Genomic DNA, 25,017 nt, shown 5'->3' on the forward strand with positions numbered 1-25,017 from the left:
CCATCGGATGACAGGAGACCCAGGAGAGAGCTAGCACTGCAGTCTAGAGGCAGAATTTCCTCCTCTGCAGGAAACCACTTTGCTGTTAAACTTGTGCAGTGATTGGAGGGCCATCTCCTTAAAGTCCTCTGATGGGAGATGTGACCGCATCTACCATATACCTTCCCAGCTATGCAGATTCGTGTTGGATGAAACGAGTGGATTCTACAGCCCAACCCAGTTGACAAAGCCAACTGAACATCACAGTCAGTTAACTGAAAAGATTACATTTTAAAGTGACATTTTGTGTCTCAAACTATGCTTTCCTGAAACACCCTTTCCTGAGAAAAGGAGTCTATCGTGGCCTCCGAGTATGAGGGTAGGATGAGGACACGGGGGCTCTGAGCTCACTGCCGCAGGGCTGGCCTGGACAACTCTACGGATGGTTGTTATTATAATGAGAGTCGCCTGCGTGAGTCATTAACTAAGACAGGGACCGAGGGAAGAGGGGGGGGAAGGAGAAGGGAGAGGCATCCCACACTAGGGATGGAAGGACAGCTTTCCTCCTAACATGCAGGGAGCCAGGAATGCAAGGCTCAGGGACGAGTCTTCATTCCCTGGCTCAGTCAGAGGCATAAAACAGTGCGATGAGGGGGAAAAGGAGCCCAGTAGATTCAGGGCACCCTGAAGGTGCTAAATTCTGCTTTGAGTTTTCAGGGTACGAGACGTGGGCTGTCCAGTGGGCAGGGGACATTTGCAGAGAGGCCTGGAGAAGTGTGATTGGATGTGGACAGCACCACCCCTCCCCCTCCCCTACCCCCTACCCCCTCCCCCGAGGGGAAGAGAGGGCTCCAGAAAGTGCAATGGGCCTAGATGCTTCCGGAGGGAGCAGGAAGCAGGAGCAGGACTAAGGGGGTGGGGGGCATTGGATTTAGGGACTGGAGATGGCTCGGCACAGCTGATGCCAGAGGCAGGAGCTGGAAAGTCGAGTGGGAGGGGAGGGAACAGAGAGCAAGGACAGATCACTTGCTTGCAAAGTTCTTGTAAGAAGTGGTGTAGAGCGCTGGCTGGTGTGGCTCAGTCGATTGAGCATTGGCCTGCGAACCAAAGGGTTGCCGGTTGAATTCCCAGTCAGGGCACATGCCTGGGTTACAGGCCAGGTCTCCAGTAGGGGGCACACAAGAGGCAACCACACATTGACATGGGGTTTCTTTCTCTGCCTCTCTTTTTCCCCTCCCTTCCCCTCTCTCTAAAAATAAATAAAATCTTTAAAAAAGAAAGAAAAGAAGGGGTACAGAGAGGAGGAGGCATAAGAAAATCAGTTGGGGAGAATTTCTCCATAAAAGGGGAAGTGGCTCTTGTTGAAGGTGCCAGAAGGAGCCTGTGGGAATGGAGAGAAGTGGGGGTGCTCCTGAAGGGTTGCCAGGGTGGGGGCCGGGGACCCCCAGCAGGAGGGTGCCCTGTGTTCTCCTCCTCTTGTGGGCGCTTCCTGTCATGTGACACAGGAGAGACTCAGGGAGGCTGTGTGTGAGGGAACTAACCAACCAAGGGGATAATCAAAAGTACAAGGCCCAGCATTGACTGCTGTGGCTCAGTAGGTTGGGTGTCCACCTGCAAACCGGAAGGCCGCTGGTTCGATTCCCAGTCAGGGCCCATGCCTGGGCTGTGTGCCAGGCCCCTGGTTGGGGGAATGTGAGAGACAGCCAATCAATGTTTCTCTCCCTCTGTTTCTCTGTCCTTTCCCCTCTAAATGTAAATAAATAAATCTTTAAAAAAATGTTTAAAAGTACAAGATCCAGTCCTTTTTCTCCAGGAGCTGCCTTTGCAAGAATGATGAGAGGAAGCGCAGTGTTTGTGGCGTGTGGGCGGAGCTGTGGCACAGGAAGAGGGAGGTCTCAGACGGAGAGGAGAGGGCCAGGTGTGACATGGGGGGGTGTGGCAGAAGCTGTGCGGATCAGCCTGGCCTGCGGGAGGGTGACAAATGCTGCGGGCCATGTGGTGGCCTGCTGGCCTCGCACCCTGCGTGCGCGTCCTGGGGCTGCCACAACAAACTGCCCCAAACTGGGGGCTTACAACGATGGTGACATATCCTCTCCCAGTCCTGGAGGCCAGGAGTTCCCAGCAGAAGTGTCAGCAGGGCCACACCCCCTCTAAGGGCACCAGGGGAGGATCCTTCCTGCCTCTCCCCACTCTGGTGTGGCTGACCATCCTGGGCTTTTCTTGGCTTGTGGCCACACCCCCCAGCCTCTGCCCCAGGTGTGGAATGTCATTGGACTACAGCACCCCCCACTCAGTATGACTCAGCTCAGCCACTCACATCCGCAAAGACCCTGTCTCCAAAGAAGGCCACTTACTGAGGTCACGGGGGCTATACATTTTGGGGACACTTTCAACGCAGCCCAGCCCCCGAGAGTGGTGGAGCTGAGAATGCAAGAGGGATCTGCCCTGGGACAGGGACAGCTGTGCTGCTCAGAGCAGAGACACAGGCCTCCCCTCCACACACAGGAAGGGCCGTGGAAGGACGAGCAGAGCCTCAGGGGTCAGAGGTCAGAGCCAGTGTGGGGAGTCAGTGGGAGGGCGGGGAGTTGGGCGGGAAGCTGGGACGGCGCAGTCCAGACGAAGTGAGGACTGCAGAGAGAGGCTGAGTTGTGTCTGTACTTTATCGGTACCTGCGCCCCTGCGCCTGCAGGAGCACCAGGTGCAGAGAAGTGGGGGGGGGGGTCTGGCAATGGCACAGGGAGGTGGGGCGCCCGGGACCAGCCACCAGGGGTCCCGGCACCCCTAGCCAATGGGGAAGGGAAGACAGCACCATCTGGGCCCTGCCCTGCCGTTCAACCCTCAGGCCAGGTTAGTCCTCCTAACAAAGAGACAAGTGGGTGTGGCCAAAATCCCACTGACAGGACCAGGACAGAAGACTGACACTCAGGGAGGTCAGGTCACGTGCTCAAGGTGACCTAGCAGGGCTGGGGGCTGGGGTTTGAACCTGTGTTTAGCCAACTCTAAAATCCTTGCTTTTATATATATACATGTGTGTGTGTGTGTGTGTGTGTGTGTGTGTGTGTGAGGCTCTTCATTACGAAAGCCTCGGAGTGCGTCCCAGCGCCTCCCCCTCTTCCCGCCCAATTTCTTACTGTTGTTGTGGTTATTAGTTTCTTATTTCTTTTCTCCAGGTAAAGTGTAGATACAAGGGAATGTGCAATTAGTAAAATGCTTTGTACTTCATACGGTTTTATTTGTGCTTTTTTTTTCTGGTTCTGGGTTATCTCTGTTTTCTTACTTTTCTAACAATGAGGAGGTAGTGTATATAATAAGGGAAAAACCAATGAATGATGAGAACGTTTAAGTTGTCCTTGGGCAGATGCCCCGTCCCTCCATTCAGCTACAAGGCTCGAGACGCCCAGATTTGCTCTGTGCTTTTCCACACACCCGTCCTGAGTGACCAGGTCTCCTAGGACCCTGCCTGCCCTGCCCAGACCCCTGGGGGAGGCCTGGTGGCCTCCTCGAAGGAAGAGGGGTCAGCACATAGGACCCACAAACACAGCCAGGTCCAGGGCTGAGACCCAGGTGAGCTGCCCTAAATCCAATTCCCTGCGACCTCCTGGGGACCCACTGCCCTGTTCCATAAGAACCTCCACCTTAAAGGGGAGAGTGGGGGCCTCTGTGGGGCTCCCCTGAGCAGGCCAGGCTGGGCAGGCCCCCTAACCCACTGGGGTAAGCTGGCTTGGGGAGGGGTTGCCAGGCAGCTAGCAGAGTCTCCTCCCAGGACAGCAGGAGTTTCCATGTTGCCCAGCAACCAGGTGGCAGCGTCTCTTGAGCCAGGACCACACAGCTGCGCTCAGCCCTGCCCTGCTTCTCAGGGGCCAGCGGAACCCCTAGGGCCCTGTCCTCGTTCCCCAGGACCAGGACAGCTGGCGCCTCTGGTCACCATGAACACAGTTCTCTGTAGGTAGGTGGCCTTGTGCTGGTGCTGGTGCTGGCCCCGGCTGGGTGGGAGGGAGGGGTAGGCCAGGTTTTCGGGCCCCACGCACCAAGGCAGATGGGGCAACTGGCATTGCTTGGCCAGGAAGGAGTGGGGGAGGTGGGGGTGGAGAGTGAGCTTTCTCCAACACCTCGCCCACCTCGAGGTCCGGGGAGACAGGACTCAAGACCACAGGGGCTTCCAGAATATGGTCTTTATTGGCCTCCCCGGTGTTACTGCCCATAGCTCTCGGGCAGCCAGGTTCACAGGGTCCGTCCCCAACTTCCCTCCCTCACCCCCACCTGGAAACCCCCTTCACACCTCACAGCCCCACCAGGCATCACCTCTTCTGTGGAACTGTCCCAACCCCACTCTCTGGCCTGGTTCTGTCACTGCTCTCGCATGACCTGCTGGCCACTTAGGCTGGTGTTCCCAGGCCTGGCCCCTCTGAGGGTCCAAACTCCAGGGTGTCTCTGAATCACCTGATGCACTTTTTAAGACAATGCAGCCCCCAGGGCCTCTCTCCAGGGGTTCTGGTTCACCAGTCTGGGCCGGGGGGCCTGGGAAACCACATGCTTAACTTGCACCTCAGGTGGTTCTGACGGAGGGGCCTGGGCCTCCCCGGTAACAGCTGATGCACCCGGCAGCTGTGTGACCTCCAGCAAGGTGCTTCCCTTCTCTGGGCCTCAGCTGACTCGTGTTAAAACAGTGCTAGTGATAGCGCTTTTCTTCTAGCGAAGTGCAGGCAGAGTGTTTCACAACCGGCGAAGTGGTGCGTGAGTCAGGGTTGTTGAAAGGGGGACGGAGGGCCCTCCTCTGGGTTTCCAGCTTTGGGGATGTGATTGGAGGGTTGCACTGGGGACTTCGGTGTTCTGGAGAGAGGCAGCGTTTCCCTGGAGACAGGGGCTCATGGAGCTGGAGAAGAGGCCCAGGAGGGAGGTGAGTGCCCAAGGCTGTTCGGAGCAGACTGGATTCAGCTCGCTCATTCCGCACACTCTCACCGAACACCTGCCCGGAAGCACAGAGAACTCCCACCCCAAGGCTGGAGGGTGAGAGAAACCAAGCGTGACAGGAAGTGATCAGTGACATCCAAGGAGGAGAAGCTAAAGCTTCGGGCTGGGGGAGGGAGGGGGAGGGGGGAGGGAGGGGGAGGGAGGGGGAGGGAGGGGATGAGTGGAGCACAGGCCTTTCAGGGCAGGGGACCTACTGTCATGGACGCTGTGATGGTGGACACAGGCAGTGTGCATTTGTCAAAACACAGGGAGCATGCAACACCGTGTAAACCAGGAACCCTAACGTAAACCAGGGTTTTAGTTAATAATGCATCACTGTTGGCTCATCTTTTGTAACAAACGTTCTCCAGTGATGCAAGATGTAACTAATGGGAAAGGGTGTGCTGGCCAGAGGGCATGGGGGAACTCCCTGTACTTTCCTCTGGGTTTTCTGTCGACCTAAAACTGGCCTCTCAGAAAGTCCTTCAGGGTTCAGAGCAGGAGGAAAATTTCAACAGCTTGAGGAAAAGAAAGAAAAGGGGGAATTTCAGGGGGAAAGGCGAGGGAATGCAGATGAACTCTGCCAGGGAGGCAGGGGCCCCTCTAAAGGGCTAGGGAAGGAGAAGGCAGGTTTGGAGACAGCCCCGCGGGGGCTTCCCTGCTGGCCACTGGCCAGCTCTGTGACCCAGTGGGTCTCCGACACCTGCCTCCATTGGGCTGGCACCTGACCTTGAGCGTTGTCCCAGGGACCAGATGCCTGCCATAGCGCTCGCCACCCAGGAGGAAGGAGATGGGGGTGGTGAGCCCCATGCCACTGCCCAGACACCCCCTCAGGCCCCCACCTCCTCAGGGACAGCCAGGTGCGGATGATGGAGAGCGTGGTGACCAACGCCGAGAAGTCCTTCGGCCAGTTGTGCTCGCTGCTGGCTGCCTACACCCGGAAGACAGCCCGGCTGCGGGACTCGGCCGACCGGCTCGTCCTGCAGCTCATCGCCTTCGCCAGCTTGGAGGGCCCCGAGATGCGGGCCACCCTCAGGGACCTTGCCGAGGACCTGGCCAAAGTGCAGGATTACCGGCAGGCCCAGGTGAGTAGTGTGAAACCGAGGCCCATGCCAGTTTCAGAAGGCTGGGGAGGCCCTTCAGGGCCACAGCCAACAGACATCTCGTTGGGTGTGTGTGTGTGGGGGGGGTCGCACCTTCATTTGTAGGACTGAGAGCGGGAGGCTTTTGGCATCAGACAAGCAGCAGATGGCAGTGCTTGCTGCTGGGGGCCCCCTGCACCCCAGGCAGGAGGCACATTCCAGGGGCCCAGGGGGCCTGGAGAAGGGACAGACACTCTGGGGGCTGGGCCAAGGAGACTGCAGTGTGTTAAGAAAATAATTAAAAAGAAAAACCTCCTGCCAGCCCAGAAAACTCTCCGTGGTTGTAGAAAAGAACAAAACAGCTTTTCTACTAAATGAGCATTGAACCAGAACTCGTGAGCGTCACAGGAGACCTGGTTAGTGATGGACAGACAGACAGACAGACAGAACCTCACCCTGGGACAGCCAGGCACTGAGAACCCCTCACACGCACAGGGATGATGGCTTCCAGGAGGGGACTCGGTACCATTTGTCACACAGGACCTCCTAGTTCCTCCTGGTGGTCGGGTGGCCACCTGGCTCAGCTAATGGTCTTTCTCCGAAGGGGGAGTAAAGCTCCTCGCATTTCCACAGCAGCAGGGCGTTACGGCCTGGGGCGGCAGGTTCCCCGGGTGTCTTCCTGCGCGTTTGCATTTCGGAAAGACAGGACTGCCCATCCTGGGGCGTCAAACCCCAGGGGGCTTTGTTAGCTTCTAAAAAGGTTTAGCTACATCTCAGAGGATGGAGACTAAATTCACAAGGACAGATTTTCTAAAAGAAGTGTTTTCGGGAAAAGGTAGATAAAGTCCCTTTCCTTGTTAGCACCAGGGAATTTTTTTTTTTAAAGATTTGTGTTTACCCCACAAGGGTCACAAGCCTCCCTGAGGAGAAGGAAGGGGCTGGCGACCTAATGAGCCAGATGTTCAGGGCGCCCATCCTCGAGGCATCGCCTCACCTGGAAGCTTGTCTTGTTAGAAATGCAGGTTCTCGGGCCACACCCTGGACCTGCTGAGTCAGAATCTCTGGGGTGGCACCTGGCAATCAGGGTTTTCAGGAACCCTCGGGGGGCACCCCAGGCCTGCTCCAGGGTGACACTTCTTGATTCCGAACGATGCTGGGCATGGGGTAAGTGCTTAGCATCAGCTTTAATTGTGATTGGTATTACTATACTGACACCGTTTATTAAAGCGCCTGGTAGGATTAGGCTTGGCTCGTAGGCACTGGGGCCAGAGTGCGAGGCGTCCCCCTTGCTGCCGCTGCCGCGTGGGGGCTGCACGCACAGTCAGCTCTGAATCCCAGGCTGTCCTGTGTTCTGAGTGGGTTTCCGTAGCCTCCCAAGTGAGATCCCTAGCCAGTCAGGAGAACTAAAACAGCAACAGTGTACAGTTGCTGCCTCAGGACGAGTACAGTCATTATACCCATTTCACAGGCGAGAACCCGAAGCCCAGTAAGATGAAGTGTGTTGCCCAGGCGGGTGCTTCCGACCCTGAGGGTGAGGGAGGGCGTCCGCACTCCCTGCCCCACACGGCCCAGCCTTGCAGCTCTGCGCCTGCTGACAACACTGGAAATGCAGGCTGGAGGCCCTGTGGTCTCCGGGCGCCCCCTGCCTCTCTCCACTCCGATTCTCTGCATGCCTGTGTTTCCCCAGGTCGAGAGGCTGGAGGTCAAGGTGGTCAACCCCCTGAAACTCTACGGGGCGCAGATAAAGCACACGCGGGTGAGCGAGGGCGCTGTACTGCCGGGTGGGCCGTGTCTGTGGCTGCCCGTGCTGGAGCCCCAGGAAAGAGCCCTCCTCCTTCTTTAGGCCGAGATCAAGAAATTCAAACGCGTCCGGAATAACGAGATCAAACAGCTGGAAAAGCTGGAGAAACTGAGGCAGAAGTCGCCTTGGGATAGGCAAACCATCGTATCCTTCCCTGGAGTTGGGCTGGGACCGCTGGGCCAGGGTGACTGTGGGTCAGAGGCGCCCTCTGGTGGAAGCTTCTGGTTAACCTGGCTCCTTAACAGCACCTCCCTCAGTCCCAGGTGAGGGTCACCTGTCTGTCTGGGGAAGGTAGAATTGCACACAGGTAATGAAAGCTCTCACAAAACAGTGCGGTGAGCTTTTCCCTGGGAAGGTATGTGCTAGGCTCAGGGCAGGGAAGTCGGGGGCGGAGGGGCGCACAGCTGGAGGACAGGAGGCTTGGGTTCTGCCCCACATGGACACTAACCAGCAGGTCAGCAATCACTCCCCTTCTCAGGCTACCTGTTTAATGCTCGCACCAGCTTGGCACTTCTAGATGAGGAAACCCAGGCTAAGAAAGGGGACTTGCCCAAGGTCTCAAGGAAGCTAAAGGGGCAAACCCCGAACTCAGCTGAGGGCACCTGACTCTAAAGTCCAGGTTCCGTTGTGCCCGTGTAAAGTCAGCTCACATAGATGTCGCCCACAGGAACCAAGGAATTGGTTCATGAACTTGAGAATGTTCCACAGGCAGGAATTAGTTATTGTTGAAAGGAGAGCATCTGTTACAGTGATAACTCAGGGGGTGCCCATTGCTTGCTTCTTTCAACTTTGCAAAATAGGTCTCATCATTGTCCCCTGTTTACAGGCGAGAAAACTGAGGCTCACAGAGGTTAAGTGACTTGCATGAGGTCACAGAGGTAGCGAACAGGCCCACGCAGCGCCTGCCCCTTCGGCCGTGGCCCTACTCAGCCATTTCTTTGATGACCGAACTGGCAAGAGACCACAGGGGGCAGGAGAGCTGGCCTGCCAGCAGGACGAGGAGCCAGAGAATGGTCCAGAGTGGAACTACCGCTACATTTTCTACCCTGGGGCAGGCAGAGACGAGTGTGCAGAAGGCCTCGGGGGACACCGGCCGCACCACCCACCAGCTGGAGGAGACGGTAGACGCCTTCCAGAAGCAGAAGCTGAAGGACCTGCGGGTAGGGGTGGCTGCCTGTGTTGGGAGTACCGAGGGCTGCCTTGTTTGTGCTTGCATGCGTGTGTACCGGTGTAAGAGTGTCCACGTGTATGTGTGTGTGTGTGTGTGTGTGTGTGTGTGTGTTTGCCCCCTCGGCTCCCAGCACAGTTAATCCCAGCCTAATCCTGGCCGAGGGGGCAGGAGGCTGGCTGCTCGGGGCAGCTGTCGCTCCCAGCTGGCCTGCCCCTCCCCACCCAGGCCCAGCTGCCGAACAGGAGAACGTGGCAGAGCCAGCCCTCCCAGCCCCCTCTCCTTCCACACAAGGACGCAGAGGACTTGCCCCAACTTCCTCCTCTTCTCCATGAAGCTCTAAATGCACAGGTGCCTTCCTTCTTCCACCCGGATGCCGCCCCAGTGCGACCCAGGACCCGGAACCCAGATCCCAGCTCTTATAGGAGGGCATCAGGGCCTTAAAGGACAAGCTGGTCACACAGCTCCCTGTGCCCAGTGGACATTCCTGCTCTAGTCCATTTTCCAAATGGCAGCCTCAAGGATCTCACCAAAGGCAGTTCCGCCCCGTCACTCCTAGGTTTAACACCCTCCTGTGGTTCCCCTCGTTCCAAGGATAAAGGCCAACACCCTCTCCAAGGCTCTGGAAGCCCCGGCCTCCTCATAGACCCTCTACTACTCCAAGCTCAAGGGCACCAAGCCCCTTGGAAAGCTGAGTCCTCTGCTAGGAAGGTTCTCCTGTCTCAAGGAAAGTCACCTGGCCCCCCAGACTGGTTCAGCCCCATAATTAGTACACTCTTCTCTGCTCCCTCTGGGGCACTTAGCCAAGTGCGACAGGTTACTTATATCTTTAATTTACTCGTTAATCTAACAAAGGTTCAGTCTATACCTTCTATGTGGGAGGTGCTATGCCTGAGGCCGGGGACACCAGCCAAGCGAGGCCCCTGTCCTCACACAGCTGACACCCCTCTCTGCCACAGGCCCCCACCAGGCGGCGTGTCATTCAGTGGGGAGTGCAGAGTGGGGCGCAGTGTTGCCTGTTCCAGGCCCACCTCCTGCTGCGCGTCCGCAGGGCAGACCCTGCCTATCTTGTCACCTTCTGGGTCCTGGGCACCTGGGCCAGGGCCTGGCACTTAGGGATGCTCAGTAAATATTTGGGAAGTGAATACATGAACAGATGCACAAGTGAGCAAACAGTGGTAATTGGTACTTGAGCATCCAGGTTGCACGCAGGCCGTAAAGCCACCAGCTGACGAGTATTAAGCACCTGATGCCTGCGGCCTGAAAGTGGGGCGCTGTGGGGTGCTCGCGAGAGCACACGGTCTCAGCCTCCCTCCACCATCAGGGCCAGAAGAAGCTGCAGTTCTTTAAACTGCTGGGGTCAAGCTTGTAGCAGACACTTAACCAAGCCTCCTCCTAAAAATGTTAGCCCTCCAAATTTTAAGTGACAAAAACCCAGAACTCAAAACGGTGATTACCACCCTATCGGTTTTTGGTCGCACCTCTAATAAAAGGATTGTATTCCCAAAGAGCTCTCCAGCCCCTAAGAAAGAATGTAAGTAATGCTTCCATCCAGGAGTCCTCGTACCTGAGCGTGCATCTGAAGTCACCTGGAGGGCTCTGAGCGACAGGCCTGTCCTGGATTTCCATTCCATGGGTCTTGGTGGGTGAGAGAACTGGTGTTTCTGGCCAGCTCCTGGGTGGGGCTGGGCCCATGCAGGAAGCACAGGCTGAGAGCTGATTCTCTCTGTCCCTGTGGTGCAGATGAATAAACTGAGGCTGGAGAGGATGTCCTTTCCCAGGCCCCATGCCAGGAGGCAGGTATTTCCATCTACCTTGGGACCCTCTCCTCGTTCTTCTCCCAGGCTGCCTCACAGGCTTCGTCCAGCCTGCCTCCCCCAGGTGCTTTCCATGTTACCTGAATCAGTGTGTTTCTAAACCGCAGGCTCCTCCCCTGGTACCAAGCCTGTGTCCTGCTAGGGCCCTGAACACAAAGGAGCCTCCGCTGGGGCCTGACACACAGTAGGAGTCTCCTCTCAGGCCCAGCACACAGTAGGAGCCTCTGCTAAAGCCCAAGGGGCAGTGGTAACTCTATACGAGCTTACTGAGCCGAATTGAACCATCTGATCAAGGGAAGCCAGCATCTAATTCTCTTTTAATGAGCTAACTCGTCAGGTTGTGGGGCCTCTGGGCTGGGCGACATCTACCAGTAGCTCCCCGCCCGCTCCTGGAAGACCCACTCAGAGCCCACCAGTGGCAGAGACTGAAGGTTTGAAGCCATCAGCCTGCAAACACCTGTCCTTGAAATGAGAGGCGCAGAGGCTGAGTGGCGAGTCCCCAGGGACAGAGCTGAGGAAGGGGCGCCCCTCAGAAAGTCCTCGCTGAGAAACGAGTCCTCTGCATTTTTGGAACAATCCCTGTGTGGAGCAGCTTTCTAACGGGAATGTGTTATCTGTTCAATCAAACTAATTAAAAATAACATTGGCCTAGAGCCTGTCCCCAAAAGGACGACTACCCCTCTCACCCCCGATGGCCCACGTGGGAGGTGGCCCCAGGACTCTCCTTGGGGCAGCGTTGCTCACGTGACTCGCACGTCTCTCCCCACAGAAGATGTTTTCGGACTTTGTGACTGTCGAGCTGGCGTTCCACGCCAAAGCGGTGGAGGTGTACTCCAGCGCCTTCCAGACCCTGGAGAGCTGCGACCTGGAGAGGGACCTGGAGGTGAGTGACAGACACCAGGCTCTGCTCGGCGGCCTGGGCTGCGTTCGACTGGGGCTCTCTCCTGATAGAAGCGCTTTTCGTTGGCAACAGTTTGTCATTTTATAATTTGACAGACTCATTCCGATGACCTGTTTAAAACAGGGGTCCCCCACCGCCCAACAGCGTTCCCCCACCTTGGACTCGAGGACCTGTAGGAACGCAGGAGCTCGGAAGCTGGCCTGAGCTCCTGCTTCCCGCCCGCCTCCTCCGCCCGCCCCCAGGGGCCAATGAGCCGCTTGAGCTCCGTCCGCATCTCCACCCCGCCCCCCTGCGCGCCCCCCTGCGCGCCCCGCCCCCACCCCCGCCCGACCACTGATTCAAAGCACCTGCCCCTTGTGCCAAACCTAGAGGTGAGGATTTCCAAACACTCTCCCTCTCTGGAATATCAACGTGTCCTCCGTCAGTGGGTGTTTAAAAAACGAGCAATGAATCAACAATGACTAACAGTCTCTCCAGGCTGATGCTTGCCATCTTTTGGGTGTTCATGAGGTTCTCCTTACCCCCCTGGACTGAGGAAGACCTAGCACTTGCGGTCTGAGTGACCTGTGCACACCGCGCCGCACCCCGTGGGGCAGAACAGCAGTCACTTGTGGTGGCCTTTTGTGGTTCTGGGGTTGGTGAGCTCGGCTGGGTGGCCCTCCCCTGGTCTTTCATCAGTGTTGGAACAGTCAGTCGCTGGGGCTGGGTCCCTTCCCAAGGCTCCCTCTCTCCTGCCTGGCTATGGGTATGGGTGCGGGACATGCCCAATGATCTGCAGAGCTCAGGGCAGAGTGAAAATGTGGGCTGTCTGTTCAACAATGATAAACATTTCAAGACTGCGACAGCAGGTTCCTTCTGAGCACAGGGCCCTGGACAACTGCAGGGGCCACACACACACACACACACACACACACAGTCCTCCCTGTCTGGGCCTCTGAATACCTGCCCGTGACCTCTCCACGTGGTACAGGTCTCCTCACAACATCGCGGTTGGCCTAGGAGCAGGCCTCCACCCCTGCTCAGAGCCAGAAGGAAACCATATCACCTTTTGTGACCTAACCTTAGAAGTAACGCAGTGTCACTTCTGCTGCATTCTATTCTTAGAAGTGAGTCACTGAAGCCACACTCAAGGGGAGCAGGATTATATTTCAGCTCCTAATGGGAGGCGTGTCAAAGAATGTGTAGCTCCAATGGGCTTCCTGGCATCAGCCCATCTCGGTGATGTCCCTTCTGTGGTGAGAAGGATCTCTGATTTTCCCATGTGACTCTGGATGCATCACCCAGCCTCTGTGGGCCTCAGTTTCTCCATCCGTAGAACAGGAGGGGGTGCCCACTCACCGGGCCATGGCAGATCTTGTAGGAGAATGAAGGGGAGGTTCCTGGATAGGTCGGGGCTCAGGCCGTGTGAACTGTGTCCACCGCCATCTTTCCACCCCCACCCCTGTCTTTGTTTCCTGGTTGGCTCTAACCCGCCTGAGTCTCTCCACTGCAGGATTTTAGAGCCAAGATGCGTGGCGTTTATGGGCGTCATGATGCCCGGCTGCTCACGGATACCACCCGCTCTGCAGCTGTTCCGTGGTCTCTCCCTGGCCAGGTGAGTACTGAGGATGGAGCTCTTACACCTGTGACAAAGTGAAATGACTCGGGGGAGGTCATCTGAGAACATGGGTTTGAAAGGAGACTGGGAAGGAGGCTTGGCCAGTGAATCTGACCTGGACTTGCCTAGAAGAGGAATCAATAAACCGTGGCATCCAGTGGTGCAGCTGCCCTGTGTCCTGAGCTCCCCCTAGAGGCATGACACAGTAATGTGCGCTTGAGTAGTGAGGGCTCTGGATAGTCCTCTTCTGGCTCCTCAGCCCACCCCAGCCCGCCCTCAGTGGGTTTCGGAAGTTAGCCACTTAGGAAAGTCACATGGCACATATACTACATATAATCTCAGGAACCCAGCGAGGCCTGGGTTCCTGATCAGGCACATTTATATTTGTGCAGGGAAACCTCTTAGTGTTTAACTGAGTAGCAATAGGGTACGCTCAGTCACCCAGTGGGCGAGGGCGGAGGGAGAAGCTCGTCCCACAGTGTATGGAGGGGGGAGGGGGGAGGAGGTGTCTCTCGGCTTCCTGAATGGTTCTCTATGAAGGCAGTGGAGGAAGTATTGCCCCCGCCAGGGTGACTGACTCCAAACCCACTGCTACCAAGCTGAGTGACTTTCAGAAAGTTTCTTAACCTCTCTGTGCCTTACATTCCTCACCTGCACAGTGAGGCTAATAACAGTACCCCCTTCGTGGGGTCGTGGTGTTCGGTGAACAAATGTACACAGAGCACTTAGAAAACGCTCGGCACTGTGGCTGTGTTATCATCATTCATGCTGTTGCTGTGATGGTGACGATGGTGATGATGATTTAGAGTGCTCGGAGTGCCATCCAGAGCCGGAGAAAAGAAGAGGAGGTGAGTGAGGACGACTCTGCAGAGGACGACCCAGAGGAGGGCATCGGGGGATGGGGCAGGCGCCCCACCAGCGGGACCAGAGCGCCCCGATCAGAAGACTAGGGGCCAACCCTGGATGCCTGGGGGACCCTGTCGTGTACCCTCAGCGAGTTACGTGTTCTCTGAGCTTCAGTTTTCTCTTCTGTACAACAGGGACGATCTTACTCGCCTCCCAGGTTGCTCTGGGGTTCCCCGCGCCTAGTGCGTGCCTGGTGCGTAACGGGTGTCCAATAAATGTGGCTGCATTCCAGCCTGACTCGTACTGACTTTCACTTCCCACCCAGGACTGGGGACTCGGCGTTTAAACTGTGTGTGTGTCAGGGTCCAATGTCCCTCCTTCTGGAAGGACACCAGTCCCGCTGAAGAAGGACTTGTCCTATCCCGCGTGACCGCATCCTAACTAATGACAAAGGAGAGTCTATTTCCAAATAAGGCACATTCTGAGGCCCTGGGAGTCAGGACTTCAACATGTAAGTTTTTTGGGGGGGGGAACATGGTTCATCCTATAACATGTGAACATGGTGTGTAGGGGTGACCTCGGGCCTGGGGACATCACGGAAGTCTGGGGAAGTGGAGGGGTGATGCAGGTAAAGTGGATGGGTTCATGGTTTTCTCATCAGCAAAGTGGGGAACACAGACTTTCCTTGTATCATTGCAGGATTAACATCCCCACCACTCTGACTTTATTACCCCAACTCCAGCTCCATGGTACCTCCTTAGGGAAGCCCACCCTGATTCTACCCTAGAAGACATTCCAAAAATAACTAAAGCATTCTATATTTCCTACATAATAGATAACTTATAAAGTAACTTTCATAAAGTATATATTACATAGAGTCATATTTTGACTATGTTTTATCTCATACTTCATACTATAAACATGTATGTGTGCACTCACATATAAATGCACTTCTTTAAAACCTCAGCTGTGCCCCAACCCCAGTGAGAGTTTCTGGGAAAATAACGCTGCTTATTCGTGTGGTGGTCCTGGAGCCTGATGGTCCCCATCACATAGTAGATGCTCATTAAGTGTAAGTTGACTACGCAAGGGGCCTCTCCCCATCCCCTCTGGCCCCAACACACCCAGAGACTGACTGTTCTAAGTTGGACGGTTGCCTAAATGCCTTCCTTCTCACTGGGGGTCACTTGGACAGTGGCAACAAAATGTCTAACTTCTCCCTTTTGGGCCCCAGGAGGTAGGAGGTAGGAGGTTGGCTGGGCAGGGACTGAAGCAGCATGACTTTCCGGTCTCTCTGAGCCACACTGGGCTGGATGGTCTTCCTCCCTGCGCATCCCTTGCTTTGTCCCCCCTCATCACTGAGCAGACTCGCCCCGCTGCTCCCGAGCAATCTGCGCACACGGCTGAATGTGGGAGAAGAGAGAACTCACGACATCCGAAAATGGCTTCATGAATGAGCAAGACCCTCGCCCCAAATATGGAAGAGGGGAGATGCCTCTTTAGAGGGACGGAGCCCTCCTGGCACTGTGGCAGGAGGGGCCTGGCGGCAGGCGCAGACAGGAGCGCCCGGCGTGGGTCTGAGCAGAGAGCCTCACTTGTGCTCCGGAAGTGCCGGTGCTGTGCTGCGCTTCCACCGAGTCGGAGATACAAGGTTGCAACTTGCAAAGTAACACCATTTGGAAGCTTCATTGTTTACATTTTTTTATATTTAATGTGTGAATTGGGAACACGTATAAATTTGTTCCTGTCAAATTAAACTTTGGCTCTTCTTCTTTCGTCTTCAGTGGTAGGACCCTTTCTACGGGGTCACCTCCCTGGGTTTAGTCCTCATCAGGAAAATGAGGGAATGGGTGGGACAGTGATAAGCACGGCTCCGCCACTTGTGAAGCGTGTCTGCATGTACTGTGTTGGATTCTCAGAGGGGTCTTCTAAGATGGGTGGTGGTTTCCTTCCCGTTGTACAGGATCAAACAACCTGGCCGGCTATGGGGAAGAAGGAACAGGCCTGGAAGAAGGAACCCACTGCTCTGCAGGGTTCTGTGCCCCATTAGAAGGGTCCTTCCCCTTCCCTGGAGTGGCCTCTGAATCTGGCCCTAGGCCACTGCTGGTGAGATCCTCCTAGCACCTGGGGAAGTGTCAGATGTGACGTCTGAGCCGAGGGCATCGGGCTGTCCCTCCACGTTTGGTCAGGAAGGGGTGGGGCCCTCAAGACTGGGTGGGAGAGCAGGGAACGTGGAGGTGGGCCCCCACCCCACGGAGCGCAGGGTGCATACCCCAGCCCAAGTCAGACACTGTGGGGCCCCTCAAGCGGAGTCCGCTGCTTCAGGCTTTGGCACCGAGAATTCATTCCCCAGGCCCTTTACTGCCGCTCAGCTTCACCACCTGCATCTGTTTAGGCCCGGGCATCAGAACGGGCCACAGCACCGACTTCCCACAGTCAGAAAGACAGAAAGCCCAGCTATTTCACAGAATGTATCTGTAAACCCAGTTGGAAAGGACCCACAAAGGCATCCTGTCTGCATTAGCTGGGAGCTGTGATCAGTTCCCACTCACGGTCCCCCAAGCCTCCAAATGCAGGTGAGCAGCTTGGGCTCAGGGGAAAAGCAGGATTAGGATTCCGGCTGGAGGGGCTTTGAGCATCCTGGAGGCCCTGGGCTGAGGTCCAGCCCAGGGTGGGCCACTCCGCTCACTGAGACATACCCCCAAGTGCCAAAGTCCGGGCTATATCAATCGGAGGGATGCTGCTTTCCTTGGCATTTCCCATGAGACACAGGCATCTGGACAGGACCCAAAGGCTCCCCTTAGATGGTGAAAACACCCATTTGTCCCCAGAAAAAGCCACTGCTGTCACTAAGAGTGAAAATTCCATAAAAAGTCCTCGCAGGTATGTGAGGTCAACAATTAGACTTTTTCTTTTAAAGATAATTTATTTCAGTTTCCACCTTCTGACAATTGGAGGTGCAATATATAGACAATTTCTTTCTCTGCAGGAAGGAACAGTGCTTGGTTTTAGCACTGTTCTGGGATGCCCAACCTTGAAACTTTCTCAGCCTTAAAATGCAGCCTGCAGAGCATCACCCACGGGGACCCAGAGTTGTGTAACTGTGACACACGAGAGCCCTGCACCTCGGCACTCCCCTGCGGGCGCTGTCTGGAGGGCGGGTGCAGGTCTGGGACACTGGGGGTGAGAGAGAACACGGGGTGCACATGTGCCAACCCCCGCCAAGCCCCCGCGGGAGTCACCGTCTCTAACCAGACGGCCGACCGTGTTCTAACACATTTCCATAGCTTAAGGGGACCCGTGTCTGTCGTTTGAATTTCTGGCATTTTCTAGTGTTCCAATGTCTGGCTTGTCTTTCTCAAGGCATCCGTGGGAAGGGACAGCCCCAGGCTTGCCCATGACCTTGTGGGCAGGGGCACCGAAGCCTGGCAGTCTCCAGGACAGACGCCCAGACACCCCCACCCCCATGTCGGGGCTGCCGTGGAGCCAGTGCCCGCAGAGCCCCCCCGTTCTCTTCCCACGACACGCTGCCACGCCACCCAGGGCCAAGGAGGGAGCAGGCGCAGCTGCACCCCGGGACCAACCCTCAGGGCAAAGGAGGGTTACCAGCAGGAGCCCCCTTTCCAGTTAAGTGCAACCCCAGGCATGTGCAGCTCAGAGGAGCTCCAGGGGGCGGCGGGTGGGGGGCCCGTCTGACTGGGCCTTGTCAAAGCCTGAGTCTGCGGGGTAAGCCAGGACCGGTTCTCTGCCATGGCAGGTGTCCTCAGAGGGCTGTGAGTCTGTGAGTGACAGAAAGGGCAAAGCCGGACCATAGGGCTCTCTTGCTCCTACAAATGATGAGTTTCCACAGTAACCAAGAACCGGGCACCGGCAGCACAGCCCCCTTGAGTCCTGGGGACCCAGCCAGCGGGCCAAGTGGGGACACAGGCTAACATGAGGTTCCCAGGAGACAAAGCAGGCCGGCCCCTGGGGATGCTCTTTCCATTCCTCTTGAGGAGTCCGAGACGCCTGGGCCCAGAGGGACAAGGGAGACCCAGGCCCAGAATGAGGCCCTCGAAAACCTGCCTTGGTCATAGCCTTGACTTTATTGGCTGGACATGAACGATCTGGAGATGATTCATTCATTTGTCATCTGGAGAACCAACACGTTCCTGCTCCTGGACATGTGGGGATAAGGACACACTGGTCCCATCTGGGGTCTGAACGTGCACAATAGTCCATTTGGGCCACTTCCGGCCCGTAAAACTGCCCTTCACCATGACACTCGGCTGAAAGCTTTTCAAGTTAACCTCATCCCCAAGAATCATAAAAAGGAACACCTGACCTGTGGGAAAGCAGAGTTGTGCGGGCAATGGTTCAGGAGAACAAAAGGCTGGGTGGGGGTGGAAGCGAGAAGAACCCGGGGAGCAGAGGGTCTGCAGTGGAGGAAGCTGAGAAGAGAGCAGCCTGAGACCACCAGGCGGGGTGGGGCGTGAGGGGCTCGAGGCACCCATCCCCTGAGCTTGGGGCTGGGCCCCCAGCCCTCCTGCCTTCTTCCCAAGCTCCCACAGCTCTGGGCAAAGGACTCGGCCCCTACTGCACAGCTGTCTTAAAGTCTAGGTAATTTGGTAATCAAGCGGACCTAACAGTGGCCCTACCTGGATCCTCCCTCATTACAAAGCCAAAGGTTAGGGTACAGTAATGCCCAGGAGGGCCAGGTTTGCAGCTGGCGGCCTCAACTCCAGTTCCTGGGTTGGACAGAGCCCGTGGCAAACTTCTCTGTGGAGTGAATGCTGTCCCCCTCACCTCAGGTGGCTGGAGCACCAGCACCCCGGTGACAAGTGAACCCTCATAAAACAGCCCGAGGGAGAGCAAACCCCGAGCGGCCGCCTTCCCACCACGACACTGACCCTGCGGTCTCACTGGGTGTGGGGAGGTCAGACAGGACCCGCATGCCCTGGCCTCCATCCTACACCCACAAGGGCTGGCCGGGTCACCCTGGACACCCCGGGTTTTCATTTGGGCATGGAACTCAGGGGGCAGACTCCTTTTCTAGTCCTTCTGGTAATTTGAGAGCTCCTGGGCCCACTTTTTTTTCTTTTGGCAATAGGACAATCACAGTCGACTCCACTTCACTGCACAAATAACTTGTAATATCAGAAGGAGGCTCTGCACCCTGTGGTTAACCCCATGTGTGCGCAGAGACAGATGCAGTCCCAACACTACTCTGGCCCTGCTCCATCAGTATTGCTGAAACTCTCACAAAGGTTGGAAATGAGGACGGCCGCATTTCCACACCCTCCTGTTTGCTAAGCAGGGGGCTTGTTACTCGGGACACTTGTCCTCTGGCTCACTGGGGTTCGTGTAGCCCTGAGGGACACCCAGCAGAAAACCTGAAACACTACAGCTACTGACAGGCCTTCGACGCTCCCGGCTTGGGACACCCCACCTGCTGGGACTGGAAATACGCTCCTCGGGTACCACCTGAAGCTCTCCCTACTGCACGGAAGGCTCCTGAGTTTACAGGACAGGCTACCAGAGCTCTCTTCGGCCAAAGTGTCCCGTGTACACACTGGGCTGAGACAGCTCCTCATACTGGGACCTCTGAGAGTGTGTCTCATGTCTGCCCACCACCAGAGCCCCTCAGGTCTGCCCTGGCCAGGCCCCGGAGGGGAGAGACGAAATGCCAGCGAGGCAAGCTGCCAGCCTCCACTACTCCAGGTGACACTGGCCAGAGGCATTTGGAGGTGAAATGATTGGCCACAGGCAGCTGCCAACAGGAGACAGAGCAGCCTGTGACCCCCCTCGGCACTAGTCACACCAAGGGGGGCCCACTGTCAGCGTCTCTGCCAGCGCCCCCTTGTGGGGCTAAGCGTGACAGGCAGCACCCCTGAGGCTGACTCACCCACTCTGAGGAGCTAGATCTATGAGGACAAGGAGTGGGGGGCAGGGTAGGAGGGGCAGAACCAAAGCAACCCTTGCTTCCTCCTTCAGCTGCTATTTCAAGAGGCCTATTGATAAAAAATAAAAAAAGTCTCCAGATCATTTGTGAAGGTAACGTGCTTGGAAAAGCCCAAAGAAGTCGAGGCTGCACTTCCTTCCAAAGGCTGTGTGCCCCTGCCCCGGCCCTCCAGCGCCCCCGGAAAGTCTCCAAACCCACTCTTCTTCCTCCCAAAATCAGACCGAGTCAAAACTTCCGCACAAATTCCTCATCCGCACAGGATGAGTCTTTTGGGAACCTTTAAGTCTTAATGCATTTCAACTAACTACTAAGAAGTGACTAATAAAGCCAGTGAGGGCAAGCTAAAGGGGGGCCCCATGCAGCCCTGTGGGGCCTTGAACTAGCCACTCAGTGTGGCTCTGATGTTACAGAGGGGGTGGGGAGCGGAGCGCAGCAGCACATCCAGGGGTCATGGCTGAATATTTGGGGGGATGCATTTCCTGAAGAAGGCATTGGAGGCGGAGGAGCCCCCACACCCACTAATTTAATGTCATTGCTCCGAAATGTATTCGGTAGAGACATGCACCATCGCTGGGCCCAACAGCGGGGCTGGGGGTGGAGACACTCCAGCCTGCATGACCTGTCCCTGCACACGGCAAGCAGACCAGCAACACAGCTGTGCTCTGTTTAGTGACATCACCAGAGAGGTTGATGTCATACATACACACATACCTGGTCATCAAAACTGAGCCGGTTTCTCAAGCCCCACCCCCCAGCTCTTTGGGCTGGTGACGATTCACAGCACATGCTTAGACTGTGCCATGCCTGATGGCGCCTCTCTGAGGGTCATCCAGACGTGTGTTCAGTGGCTCAACCAACAGCTGCTCTTCTCTGGAACATTCCAGGGAGGCAACTCACCAGGGAATCCCTTTGAGCACTGGCTGGGTACCACCAGGCATGTATTTGCTGTGCCCCAGCAGATGGGAATGTAACGTGATTTCGAGTCGGAGGAGGTAGTAGGGAAAACAGCACAGGAGGACAGAGAGGGAGCCCATGAGCCTATTTCAAGGTCAGTCCCCCAGGGTGATGGGCGGGAGGCAGAGGGGGCCAGGCTGAAATATTCACACTGCAGGAGCCAGCATGCTGAATGCATGCAGGTCAGACTTCAGCCTCCTTGGGCTGGTCTGCTGGGCCTGACACGAACTCAGGGAGAAGAGCCGTGCTTGCCAGGCGCCAGACTGAGATGAGGGGGTATCAGCAGAGTCTGCGGGAAAGAGCTCCAAAGGTCTCAGGCTGCAGAAGACAAAAGTGCCGCCAGGAGGCTGCTGGGGCGGAGGGCCCGAAGCCCCGAAGCCGCTCCACTACAGGGCCTCGCACAGGCGCCAGGAGCTGCCTGTGCCCTGCTGTCTGGAAAACCAACACAGATTTCCCTGTCTTTTCTGAAATAAAGAGCAGCACTGTTTGCTTTTAGAAAGGGCGGTGGTCTCACAGCTACTGAAGAAACCTCTTTTCTGTGCTGTTTCCTGGGACAGACAGCCTGACGCTGCTCCCAGGGAGCGAGGGCCAGGACTTCCTCTGCGGCAGAAAGAAGTGGTGGCTGACCAGGAACATCTCAGCTGGTGTGACAGGGACAGCTCAGTGCTCTCCCATGGGGTGCGCCCCAGCACTGCCTGTGGCCAGGCCCTCTCTTTCCCTAAAGCGGGAGGCGTCTCTCTCTTCCCCAAGGTGCCTGTGACTCTGGCTCCTGTCACACAGAGTGGGGAGCCAGGGTAAAGCCAGCCTTGGCCATGGACCAACACGGAGAGGGCTTCCACCCCTCTGCCCTGTGGGAGCCCTGACTGTGGGAGTCCACCCTGTCCCAAGCCTGAAGTGGGGGGTCTCAGATTGTCATCAGAGATGTCCCGTGTCACGGGTGTGCGCTGGCTCTCCGCTGCCCTTATCTACGTTCCCACGTGCACCTCGCCCTCTCTCCTGCAGGGGGTTACGGGCATTCACTGCCCCATGCCTGCCCTGGCCTCCTTCCTTTTCTTCCAGGTTCTGATACTAGCAGGTATGGATGGCCACCTCATTTCAGCCACCTAATCCCAGGGACACTTTGGCACGTGAAAGGGGCAGTAGACATAGGCAGAGGGAAGGCAGGGAGAACGGGCCACTGGAGTCTTCTAACCGCTAGTTCTGGGGCAGTGTGGAGCGGCTCTGGGTGCTGCCGACGTCATGCAAGGTCATCGGGTGGGGCGGCGGCCAGTCGCTGGCCCAGGAGAGCGGTGTGGACCCTCAGTCCTCCTGAGGAATGCCTTGGGCGACCCCCATGGCCTACTCAGTGGCCATCTGCTCGATGTGGTCGCTCAGCAGCTTGTATTGCTCTGGAAGAGAGACGGGTGTTACTTTGGAGAGGAAAGATGGCGGCGCAGACAGGCAGGGCCTGCTCTTCTCACTGGGCAGGGACAAGCCAGGGCCACATCAGGGGCAGTGGGCGCGGGCCTTGGGAGGTGTGAGGTGACCCAGAGCCCCGGCCCCCGCATGCTACATGTCAGGCACGAATGTGAGCCTGGAAGTGGGCTCCTTGGAAAGGGGGAGCCCCTGCCTACAGAAACAATACTACAGAGGACGGCCCCCAGGCCCTCCCAGAGTGGGCGGAAGGCACTGTGCGGTCACAGGGGCTGTGTCCCGGGAGCAGGGCCAGGCTCCAGCAGATGGCATGGGGGCCACGTGGCGGGGGAGGGGACAGTGTCGAGCTCTGCTGGTGTGGCGGACACTCTCCCACCTCCCGCCTCCCGAGGCTACTCTTTTGTAGCTCCTTTGCTTTGATGCAAGACACAGTTTTTGGTTTTTGTTTTTAAATATCGGTCAACCCAAATGTACACTCAAGTGGAAGTCTGGGGACCTTGAAGAGATGCTGTTTGTAGTGGGTGGGACAATGCACAAAGGCGGGTCCTGTTGTAGGTTAGGGGGGTTGCATCGGCAACGTGTCCCCTTTTGTTACAGAAGCCAGAAACTCTGATAAACCTCAAAACCCCCCTTTCTGCCCTCCCCACCACCCCCACCCTGTCACAGCAGTGTAGTTGGAGAAACAAAGGGGACCATGTGGTGGTCATTTGAAAGAAGAGGGAAATCATGGGGCTTTTGACCATTTTCAAGTTCAGAGTCGAAGCTCCAAGTTCCATCTTTACCTTCGTCCCTGACCAGTGCCCCTGAGCTGGCAAGCTCCCCCGACCCCGGCAAGTCCTTCTCGGCAGAAATAGATTTCCAAACAGCATGAGAAGCCTCTCGTGCCTTTAAGCAGACAGAATCAGGGGAGGAGTGACCTAACCAGAGAGCTTCATGTCATATCTCATTAGAATAGAGACAGCCCTTGAGCGGAGGGGAAGTTCTGGCCTGTGGAGTGCTTGTCCCTAACCCGCCAGCCCTGCCGCCCCTGGCTGCGGCTCACCTTCATCCAGGTTGCCGATCACGGCCTGCTTCTTCAGGAAGTCGTTGCACAGCTTCCTGTTCAGCCCGAAGGCCAGCATGTTGTGAGTGAACGTGCTGGGGGGAAAAACACCCGTGAGCTAGCGCCCTCCTGCCTCCCTGGAGAGAGGGGACTGGGCCCTGGGCCCTTCTGTCCTGGAAGCCCGACGTGCGGCCTGCCTGGAATTGTCAGACAGAAGTTAAAAATAAACCATTGCTTCGTCAGGCAGCCCGCACTGCTCACTGTGAAACTGCCCGCTCCCAGGTGTGGGCACTGGAGGCAGACGGATTAGGAACTGGAATCCAGGCCAAATGTAATGAATCATATGCTCGAGCTGTTTAAGACTTTACAGTTGTAGCGACACCATGTGACAACAGATGCGTGACATTGTGAGGTAGGAGTGTCCTCGCTGGGTCTAGGTGTCAGTGTCAGCGCCTCTGCCCTGCTTTCTCTTTCTGGGGGGTGCCCTGGTGTCAGGAAGACATGGGTTTGGCCCCCCATGTCCTCCAGGTCATGAGGGTGGGGCTTCGGCCCCCAGTGCTCTTACCCCAGCTGCCCGAAGGTGATGTTCTCGTTGAAGCGGAGGCTGTCGTCACGCTCCTCCTGGGTCATGTGGCACCACTTCTCCCTGCAAGCACAGGTGACAGGACAGGGTGTTCAGAGTGCTGCTGCGGCCCCAGCCGTGTGCACGCCCTGCTCTGACCTACAGGTGTCAGTGGTCCCTGAGCACGGCCTTCCTCCCGCAGGAGTGTTTGTGGCTCTTACACGGAGCCCACCAGGGCCCCAACACTCTGCCTGGGGGCCCGCACACACTTGTTCACACACCCATCTCGGGTGAGGAGATCCAGGAGCTCACGCCCTTCCTCCCCCTGGAGAGGACGTGTGCTTAGTGGTTGCCAGGACGTTCTCTAGGGGATGAGGGTCCCCTGCCCTTCTCTACAGGTCGAGGACGGGAGGTCAGGGCCCCACTTTACGGACAGAGAGACCTGCAGAGGAAAGAATCCTGTGTGCCACCCATGGGGTGGACGTCCGGACCACCGAGAGGAGGCTCTCAGGCGCAAGCTATGTCCCCAGGCCTCGCTGGCTTTGGCAGTCCTGGCTTGCTGGAGAGGGAATGGCCCGCTGCAGGTGACAGCCACAGGGAGCAGGGCAGTGGGAAGGGCCCTTTGCCCACACAGCCCGGTCAGGCAGCTTGGGCCGTCGCTTCCTCCCCTTGGCTCTCTCACAGCCGACGCTGACTCTCCACTCGCCTCCCAGAGCGCGGGGACTAAAGTCATGTTCTCCCCATGGGCCCAATGAGCCGTGACCTGTGCCCCCATGAAGATGGCACAAAGCCTCCAACACAAAGTGTGAAGGTCCCACAAGAAAGGGACACAGTCAGTGTGGCCTTGTGGGTGGGACTGAGAACAGGGCCACCTGCCCCTTTACTGTGGGGAAGCACTATTGAGCACAGGACCTGGGGAGGGGGGGTGTTCTTTTGAGTGAGGTTAATTCTGTGTGCCTGCACG

The 25,017-nt window shown here is 56.8% G+C and overlaps 2 protein-coding genes across 5 annotated transcripts in view; one reads left to right on the forward strand and one right to left on the reverse strand.

Moving 5' to 3' along the window:
* The first annotated feature begins 3,788 nt into the window (after window positions 1-3,788).
* Window positions 3,789-16,374, forward strand: CIBAR2 (CBY1 interacting BAR domain containing 2). Its single transcript, XM_037040265.1, is given in 11 exon segments — window positions 3,789-3,925; window positions 5,780-6,014; window positions 7,699-7,767; window positions 7,855-7,956; window positions 8,070-8,075; window positions 8,868-8,972; window positions 11,567-11,680; window positions 13,191-13,292; window positions 14,102-14,183; window positions 14,186-14,652; window positions 15,508-16,374. Coding segments are annotated over 10 exon segments (1,098 nt in total). The 5' UTR covers window positions 3,789-3,905; the 3' UTR covers window positions 14,449-14,652; window positions 15,508-16,374.
* Window positions 16,375-17,054: 680 nt separating this feature from the next.
* The window catches only part of KIAA0513 (KIAA0513 ortholog), a 63,198-nt gene continuing 55,235 nt past the window's right edge, over window positions 17,055-25,017 (reverse strand). For 3 of the 4 annotated variants that reach the window (XM_037040261.1, XM_037040263.1, XM_037040264.1), the window contains 3 exons: window positions 24,057-24,137; window positions 23,492-23,586; window positions 17,055-22,424 (listed from right to left, as the gene is read on the reverse strand). In XM_037040261.1, the coding sequence (XP_036896156.1) occupies window positions 22,375-22,424; window positions 23,492-23,586; window positions 24,057-24,137 (226 nt within the window). In that variant the 3' untranslated portion in view covers window positions 17,055-22,374. The remainder of the gene's footprint in view (window positions 22,425-23,491; window positions 23,587-24,056; window positions 24,138-25,017) is intronic. The other variant, XM_037040262.1, reaches the window with a different exon arrangement.

The sequence above is a fragment of the Sturnira hondurensis genome, unplaced genomic scaffold, assembly GCF_014824575.4.
Source record: "Sturnira hondurensis isolate 20B ecotype Veracruz unplaced genomic scaffold, ASM1482457v3 Scaffold0002597, whole genome shotgun sequence".
Lineage (NCBI taxonomy): Eukaryota > Metazoa > Chordata > Mammalia > Chiroptera > Phyllostomidae > Sturnira > Sturnira hondurensis.